Raw genomic sequence first — 9588 nt, forward strand, 5'->3', positions numbered from 1 at the left:
AATGCTGTATGGGAAAGCTTGTGTCCATCATGATGGAGAGCATCCTTTAGATAAAGCTACTTTTACTGTGCACATGCATCTGTGTGTTTTCTAGCATAGGGAAGGACAGATAATTGCTGAAGGTTTGGGTACAGAGGTAGTGAGAACTTAGGATCCAGGTCAGCTGACAGCTGCCTGCCAGAGGAATATCCCTGTACCGTTCTGCCAGGAAGAGCAGAGTGTGTCCATCATGATGGAGAGCATCCTTTAGATAAAGCTACTTTTACTGTGCACATGCATCTGTGTGTTTTCTAGCATAGGGAAGGACAGATAATTGCTGAAGGTTTGGGTACAGAGGTAGTGAGAACTTAGGATCCAGGTCAGCTGACAGCTGCCTGCCAGAGGAATATCCCTGTACCGTTCTGCCAGGAAGAGCAGAGTTAAAGTGCAGAATTCTGCTGTTCAAAGGAACCACAAAAAAAAAAAAAGTAGATGTTGTGCAGCTCGATGGATGTGACTTGTGACTGAAGCATTTAGGAGTTCTCACCGAGGAGGAAAAAGAAAATTTCTGGAAATAAGAGGAACTTCAAACATTTGATCTTGAGGAGTGACACAAAGCTATTCTTTTTTTTTTCAGTTTCTTCAGTGACATAACCAGGGCATGTGGACAAAAGCTTGAAATGCTGTAGAAATTGCAATTCCTCAGAAGTCTGAAGACTTAATGATATTTGAGTGCACACCTAGGCCTAGTTTAGACCTTTTTTTTTTTTTTTTCAATGTTAGCCTTCAAAACTTCTTGCAAAGGGCAATTTGAAGCTTCTTGATTTTTTTTATTTTTTTTTTCTTTTCTTCCACTGCTTTAGCTTTGAAGAACAGCAGAGTTTTTATAGAATCACTCTGTGAAGACCATTCTTAATCCCTAAAGTGACTGGAAAATATGTGAGATGGTCTTTGAAGTGTCTGACGTAATAGACGAATGTCACTTCTTGTCCCTTCCTCCTGCCGTGGTCAGAATATACATGAGAGTCCAACATCTGTTAAGGAAAAAGTATTCTCTCCGGATTTCCTGGATGCAGACCCACAAGAATCCTTTTTCCTCTACTAAAATACATAAACTTCTGAAACAATTACTATTTGTATTGTTTCTAGCAGTCTTTCTGTTTTTAGTTGATTAACAGATGTGTGTATAATAAACAAGTGGTTGAGATCCTGTTTCAAGCATACATTGTGCATTGTCTATAAAAACACGTAGGGTTTTCTTTTTGTTTGGGGAGTTATGTGCTTTTTGTGCATAAACACTGACTGAGAATAAACTAGTTTCACTTTGTAACGTATGTGATTTGTTTCAGAATCTTCCCTCTGGATCTCCACCTGTTGGGGTCATTAAACTTACCTATATTTCAAAGGTAAGATAATATGTAGCACCAAGTATCTGTAGATTTTTGGTGGTAACTACCAAGGGCCTCAATTTCAGACAAACTTAAATGCCACTTATCTAGTACTTTTGGTTCTGTGCTATAAACACTTCAATAGGTTCAGATTTAAGTAAAAACAGATTAATTACATGTCTAAGTTTGTTTAGTGAAGCCAAGTGGCAACTCTTTGTGCTGCGTGGAATTAATACTTTTGAACAGTATATTTCAATTCTTTATGACTATTTGGATTCCAATTAGCATTGGAGAAAAGACAGGCCATTTATGGAGTGGAAGAGAAGTCTTTGGGTGTGATAGTTTGCAAATAATAATGATCTTTAATAGCTAGAACAGAAAAATTTCTCCAGAATATTTAGTTTATTACACTCTGTGTGCTCTCACTTCCAAATATTTCTGAAAGAGAAGTGTGAACTAAGAAAGTCTCTGTGGTTAAATTTGTAGCAGATACTGCCATTACCAAATAAATGGAGAAAAATAATTGACCTTTTCTTGGCTTTCTGCTCATTTCTCACCCTTTTTTTTATTTCTTGTTGTCATACTGCATCTCCCCACCTTACCTGGGGTTTTTTGGGGGTTGTTTGGGTTGGTTTAATTCTTGTAGAATGTGTCATTGTTGCTGGTTATATCATGAGTAGAGAAAAGTCTTACGTCCTTCCTGGTTTCCTCCTCCTGTGCTTACTTTGCCCCAAACCTTACACTGTCATCTTAAGAATGTGAAGCCTCCTGTCTCACTTCTGACAGGATCAGGGGTGCTCACCTGTGCCTTTGCACAGGTGAGCACCTTTTGAAGGCAGCTCTGTGCCTCCTCTGCATGCTGTTTAACTTGCCAGAGTTATTCTACTTACGTTGTACGTGGGGTTTGTTTCTGGCCAAAAGAAAAGTTAGAGGCTGCTTTGCCTTCTCCCCCACCTTTTGACAGAGGTGCTCTATAGTGTAGAAATGTCAACACCTCCCTCAAAACAGGACACCCACTTTCCTCCTCCTCCAACACTGTGACATTTTAGAGACTCCTGGAGAAAAGTGGCCACTATTATATATGTCAATGAACCAAAATCCAGGTGATGCCCTTGGTGGTATGAAACAGCCTTGAATTTTTAGTTCAGTTGAGACACAGAACTTCAAAAGGCAAAAAATCTTATGTTGTCAGATTTCAAGATATGTCTGTTAACGAGTCCTTAAACTTAAGGAGTAGGAACATATGACTTAAGCTGTTTTACCATAGACTTGCCATCTTGAACTGAATTTTATATAGTATGTTCTGTTCTATTTGTGTATATTTATACGCAAGCACCTTGCTGTGCTGCTAGTCTTTGGATTTAGCCACTTGAAAGAGAATAAAAATCGTGGTATCTGATGCCTATTTTGTATGCACAGTGATATTCATAATCTTAATTTCCCTCCTAGGTTAGCGATGCAACTAAGCTAAGGCCAAAGGCAGAGTTCTGTTTTGGTAAGTTCTTTGATGTGTTGTGTGGGTCAAGTACATTCTGCTGAGATTGAAACAAAGATAATGTTCTGCAGTTTTGTTAGTAGCTTCAAAAAATAGCTTATATTCACTATTTCTTCTGTAGTATGAGGGGAAGTGTTGGCTTCTTTGTAAGGTGTTTTTGTGCCTCTTCGCAGCTTGATGAGTAGGTGAGGGCTGTTTTCAGGTGTCTGAAATCACTTGAGGCATTGATAAGCTAATGAAGAATGGTTTCAGAAACATGCCTGTCAGCTATGAAGACAAGAAATTTTACTGTTTTATTCTTGTTTTTTACTGATAAGAGTTGATCTAGTTTATCTAAAACCCAATGCTCTTAGGTTATATTTCAGCCTCTGTTGCTGCACTGAAGAAAAGCAATTTGCTTGGGGTACCTTCTAGTTGTATTGGCATTTAAACTTGGGTAAAACTTTAGATAATCATAAAAGCTCCTTATGGTCTTTTTTTTAGATTTTCTTTTTTCTTATAAGTCATTTGTCCAGAATTAACTGTAATTCCCCATCTTTTTGACAAGCAATTGGCATTCATGAAAGTGCAATTAGAGACAGGAATCAGTCTCTGCTCTGGTTATATATAGTCATTGTTTCTGTCTGCATTCTCATCAGGGTTTTAGCTCACATGAAGGTACTGAAAGTGCCTGAAGGTTTCATGACAGTTGGTTAAGGTTTTCTTTGCCACGGGCAGTGTGGACCAGGCCCAGGGAGGCCAGTCCAGCAGATTAGTGCAGTCTGTGTTGGAGCTCATCAAACACTTGGTAACTCTCCCCATATGTAAGGCTGTAAGGGTTTTAAACAAGTACCTGGTGTGGCAGCTCAGTGCCATCTACAGATCCTTCTGCACATGCATGTGTGAAGGGGTTTATCTTCAGCAGTTGTAAAGTGCCCAGCTCTGAAAATTACCCAAATTCCTGGCTGAAAGCTTTTAGTATTTCTGATTTATTAAGGTGTGTTTGATACTTTTTAGAGGAAAAAATTATATTTATTGTCTTCTTAGTTAAATACCAGGAGTTGTTGTTTCAGTCAACTCATTGTGCAGTTCTGTATTTCGAATTTATATTTGCATTTGAGTTTATATTTGTTTGTTTCAAGCCATTCACTTTGGGGAGAAAGATGATAGAAAAGCTGAAGTATCTGTTTTATGGCATGTGTTAGTGGTGACCTGAAGAGCTGCTATGTTATAGGTAGAGCAGCAAAATCTGTTCAGACTTTAGCTGTGATGCTTCAGAGTTTGGGAGGGTTTTAGTCACTCTTCACCTTGAAACCTATTTCTAGATAAGCTCTTAGAATTTGTGAACAAAGTAGCCATGAATTTTTTTACTGATAGACTGAAATGTTTGTCCTTTTTGGATAAAGGATGGTAGGTGTTGCCAGATAGATAATAAACTTACTAAAATACGTTTCTCTGCCAAGTCACAAAAGTAAAATAAAGATTGCTGTTCTGGCTGTCTTAAAGTGCTTGGTCCTGAGTATTATATACCTAATAATCAATACTGATTTTTCCAGAAATTAAAAAGTAAAACTCAGTGATCATAGTCACATTAATAAGGTTGTCACAAAGGGTATCAGATTCTGGGCAGAGGGCTAAAAGGAGAAATAGTAGAAGTCCCTCAGTGTAAAACTTGTTGCTTAGGGAAATTGAGAAAAAGGAAATGGAGCTGTAGAAAATGTTGTTAAAATTCAAGATCTCATTTCCATGTAATAAAAATCATTTTACAAGTTCTGTATGATGCTATTCAAGTGGAGAGCTTAATTTATTTTTGCTTTTTAGAACCCAGCAATCCTGTCAAGTGGATACATGTGTCTTAAGGTGACTTGCTAAAAAGAAATGTGGCAAAACAGATGCTTTAACTGGATTTTACATCTGAAGTCAAGTGTTTTCATGATGATGCTAAGTTTGCTCTTAAATTTCAGTGTTGTTAACTTTTTGCCATGGTTTTTAACAGTTATGAATGCAGGGATGAGAAAATACTTTCTACAAGCCAATGATCAGCAAGACCTAGTTGAATGGGTAAATGTTCTGAACAAAGCTACCAAAATCACAGTAAGTGGCTGAGTTAGTATTTAGCAAATGCTTTCAAATGGTGACTGTCTTGGGATGCTTAAATGTAACCTTTGCCTCTAGTTTTTCTTTCTATAAGCAGTTCTTGGCTTGGCTTTCCAAGAAACTGATAAATTTGAGTTTATTTTACTTTCTGCCTTGGAAATTGGACAAAAATGTGATTATCTTTTTAGTTACAGCATTGGATGGATGCTAATATTTTTACATTATCTGTGCACATTTAGTCTTAAGTGAAATATCCAGAAGACGTGTGAAAGCAACAAAAAGATACACATACTTTTGCCTGCTGTCAAAAGTTGGTATTTCTTAGAGTATCACTAAAATGCCCAGCAGACACATCATGCCAAGTCCAAAGGCTTTCTCCTCATTTCAAGTGACTTCCATGCAAAGGAACATTAATGGTTCTTGTGGTAAATGTCAAATTACTTTCCTGGTTTGCACCAGGACAACCTGTTACCTCGTGACAGAAAAAGCCCCACATGTTACCTCAGCCTTTTCAGGAGGCAGAAGTTATGGTTTTGATTTCTCTCCAGTTTTGGGGAAGTGATGACAATGATCAGTTGTGAGAGCATAACCTTACAAAGAAGTTCTGAGCATGGCTGCACATTTATATCTGGTGTCAGTAACTTTCTCATTTTTAGATTATCTAAGGATGTTTGCTTGAGTTGTTTGCAGTGTTTTAATGTGTCAAAGTTATAAACATGCTACTACTAGTCGTAAATAAAAAAACCAGAAACACAAAGCCTTCCCACTTGGGTTTTTCATAAGCAGGACACACCACATCCAGGCTTGAGTTGTTTTCAGCACAGGAAATCGAGTGAATAAATAAATAATTAATGGCATCAATTTATAATTTACTCTGAACACTGTTTATCATATGCTTAACTTGCATTTTAAATGGCTGGTGAAATTATTAGTGTTTTGCCTTTGAAGGAACAAGCCTTTGAGCTGTTAATCTGTTCACAGCTTACTGAGTACAACCAATTATTTAATCAAATAATTGGGCTAATTCAATTATTAATTTTCATATGAGCCTTGCTTGCTGTGGAGTGTAATCCTCCAAGATTCATTGCATGTTTTAGTAGTCCTGAGTGCTGATAATTTCGGAATCTGTGAACCTGTGCAGCCCAGCACATTGTGTACCTATTGGTAAGGACTGTTTGAAAATGCTTCACGTGAGGAGGTCGATCTGCAGCATTTGAAGTGGGACTTTATGACAGCTGAAGCACTTCCCCATAAAGCTGTAGCTACAAGCCCTTTCTCCTGAAGGGCTGGGGCTCGTGATCAGGGAGTGCCTTGTCCTTCAGTGCCAGACTTGGCTGAGAATGGAGTCACTCCCTTCACTTCAGGCACTTGAGGAGTCACTGGTGAAGGGAACGCTGGAAGTGAGAGGATGAGCCTGACACCACAGCTGAGCAAGCTGCTGAGTGCCACTGTCACTTGGCCAGGAGGACACTGTCCTAGGCTGACATTTGTGCTCTCAGGACTGTTTGTACTTCTTTGCAGGCTGGTTTTTTTTTTTTTTGGTGGTTTTTTTTTTTTTTTTTTTGTTTTGTTTTTTTGAATAAGCAGTCCTGGGCATGGAGACTAGAATCACTGCAGACTATAAAGTAGCTTTGTTTTTGTCTAGATCAGTTCAATTTCAAGTTCTGAATGTGCCACAGTCTCGGATGGTAATTCACTGTGTAAAGACAATTTGTGTGTCCCTTCTGTTTGAAGGAGTTTGGATGTCTTGTGTAAATACCCAGTAGGAATTGTTGGCTGGGATATTTGGGTGTGAGACTTGATCTCTTCTTGTTGAAGTTAATTCAAATTTGCTATAATTTCCAACCTAAATGATTCTGTGATATTAATATTAGGGGTGAAAGGAGGTTAGAAATTAAAATGTCTTAGGTAGTCAGTGCATTTCTTAGGCTGAAGAAGTTCTTTTCTTGCACAAACTCAGAAATTTGGGTCAACATTTTAGATCAAAACACTTTATGGGGAAATCAAATTCCTGTGGTGTTTCAATGACTTTACTTCTACATTTGAGAAAATTATTTAATAGTTAATTATAGTTGGGTCGGTAGGGTCATTTTGGACAGAATTTGGCAATGTGTGTGGGACTAATGAAGACAGTTCAGTCTTCATGCCAAGGCCACGTGAGTACAAATGTCACACTAGTCAGACATCCTGTGTCACAAAAGGCACTTGGATGTCTCCAGCCTAAAGCACTTCTTGCTAAAACTGAAAGCAAGTGAAAAATGAAGAACCAGTTCTTCTACAAATTAGCAGTGCTTGAAGCTCAGGTGTAGCACTTAAGGCAAAGCTTGGAATTGATTTCATCTGGTGAAATGTCTTTTTATTGGCACCAGATTTCTGAGCACTAAAGCTTAGTCATTGCAACGAATTTTTGTGTAAGCTGTTTCTAGCCTTTTACAATTAGAGAAGATTTGTTAAAAACCTGCTGAAGACAAGTGCAAAATTGTTGAGTAATGCTTAGGGCTTTTTTAGCTCTTCATAAAACCTGTGTTAATTATCACATTGCCCTTTCAGGTACCAAAGCAGTCTGATCCTCTCTGTCAGATGGATAATGCAAATCGTCAAGCTGAAAGCCCAGGTGGAAAGAAACAAGTCTCTTACAGGACAGAAATTGTTGGGGGTGTTCCTATCATCACACCCACCCAGGTAATACCCTTCAAACAAGTGGGTTATTAGTTGATAGAAGATGATGTGTTGTTTGACAGGTGAGAATAGCTTATGTATCCCAATAAAGTTGTCAGAACCTTCCTCAGAGGACCTGTACTTCTGTGTCCACCTTTTGTTGATACTGCCTGGGAGGCTTTGAGGATTTTATTCCCTTTAGACAAGATTTTAAGGATTGCTTGGGTACTTATTTTTTATTTTTTTTTTTGCTCACACGTACCTGTTAGCATGCTGAAACAATATTCTTGTGTGTGTGGAATTGTTGGTTTTAACAGTGATGAAGTTCTGTCTCTTCAAAAACCCAGAGTATTCTGAACTTTCCTGCTTTTTTTTTTTTCTAGAAAGAAGAAGTCAGTGAGTGCAGTGAAGGGGCTGACAGGAATTATTTGAAGCGGTCACAAAGTCACCTTCCCTATTTTGCTGCTAAGCATCCCCCAGATAATGCTATTATCAAAGCTGGTTACTGTGTCAAACAAGGAGCAGTGGTAAGTATTGGAGATCAGTAAGTATTGGAGATCACTGGGTTTCCTTAGCTAAGAGAAAGGTCCTAAGGTGGTAGTTGTACTGGTCAAGTAGACAGTTAAAGGAAAAAGATACAATTACCAGTAACTTTGGTACTACTGACAGTATTAAGGATGGCTAAAGATAAAACTTGCCTTTCAGTAGCATTTACTTTATATTTGTATTACTAGTTTTCATGATTTTGTCATTATTATGTTGTTGAAGATACTTTAGAGAGGCCAAGTGTGTGCACAGACTTTCCCATTGTGCTTAGTGCACACAACTGGGGATTCTTCTGCTCTACAGCTCTGTAGAGATCCTTATTTTGCTTATTAAGAACATCTAAGTTAAGGCAGAAGTTCAATGCATGCTTTTCAAATCACTAAAATGTTTAGAAAAAGCTGGTTTTTTTTCAGTCCAGAGGAAGAATTGTACAACTTATCAGGCCGATTAACACAAGTGGAACTGTTCACATGATGCCTTGGCTGAAAGAAGGAACACACAGTTCCGATTAAGCAAGATATGCATCTGGGAATTCTCAGACTCATTTTCTCTTGCATTATGAAGCTTTTTTTTATGATATTCCTTTTTTTAGTTAAAAAAACCCCTAGAAACCTGTAATGGATTGTCTTTTCATGTTTCCTCTAGGGTATTTTTGTTTCTGAGTTACTACAGTTTGAAAAGAACTTATAATAGAAAGTAGTAGCTTGCAGAATTGTTAATTTTTGCATTTTCAAAAGATGAATTGGGCAGAGTATTGCATAGTTTTCTTGGGGACACTATGTATACACATCACATGTATTAAAACACGAAATTTATAATCATTATAATGAATTCATTATTATAAATTAATATTATAAACAGGAATTATACAAGATCATACTATGACTATAAATGAAAACATTAAATATAATTAAATAAATGTATGAATAATATATGACATGTAAGTATGTTTTATATAGAAAATGTATAAATGTTTATTTATTTACCAGATGAAGAACTGGAAGAGAAGATACTTTCAGTTAGATGAAAACACAATAGGATATTTCAAGTCTGAACTGGTAAGTTTCCAACTGAGTGTTATTTCCCAGTGATAGTTGCACGAAAGTCTAAATAAATAAGTTTGTGTTTGAAAACTGTGCTGTGCTGCTCCTGCAGCTCTTACTTTTCATGTAAGAACCTTTCACTGTAATAATTTTTATGATTTCAGTTCATGTTTGATGTGTTACTTTGAAAATTTGTTGTAATGGATGAGTGAATGTAGGAAGAACAGAGAGGGGATAAGAGGACAAAAGAACTGAAAACACTTAATTTTAAACTCTCTACTTTTGCCTGGCATAGAGGCAAATGATCTAATGAAAACTGATATTTGAGGATGATTATATTTGGGTGACAATTGTTGTTTGCTATAACAACATAAATCTCTTAAGGGTATGTAACAGAAATGGG

General features: G+C 37.3%; 1 protein-coding gene across 2 annotated transcripts in view; it reads left to right on the top strand.

The window, feature by feature from the left end:
- The window catches only part of PLEKHA1 (pleckstrin homology domain containing, family A (phosphoinositide binding specific) member 1), a 16124-nt gene that overhangs the window by 517 nt on the left and 6019 nt on the right, over positions 1-9588 (top strand). For both annotated transcript variants that reach the window (XM_009073319.1, XM_009073320.1), the window contains exons 2-7: positions 1329-1385; positions 2817-2862; positions 4838-4935; positions 7489-7620; positions 7980-8123; positions 9132-9200. In XM_009073319.1, coding sequence (XP_009071567.1) covers positions 1329-1385; positions 2817-2862; positions 4838-4935; positions 7489-7620; positions 7980-8123; positions 9132-9200 — 546 coding nt within the window. The remainder of the gene's footprint in view (positions 1-1328; positions 1386-2816; positions 2863-4837; positions 4936-7488; positions 7621-7979; positions 8124-9131; positions 9201-9588) is intronic.

The sequence above is a fragment of the Acanthisitta chloris genome, unplaced genomic scaffold (assembly GCF_000695815.1).
Source record: "Acanthisitta chloris isolate BGI_N310 unplaced genomic scaffold, ASM69581v1 scaffold38624, whole genome shotgun sequence".
NCBI classification, from domain to species: domain Eukaryota; kingdom Metazoa; phylum Chordata; class Aves; order Passeriformes; family Acanthisittidae; genus Acanthisitta; species Acanthisitta chloris.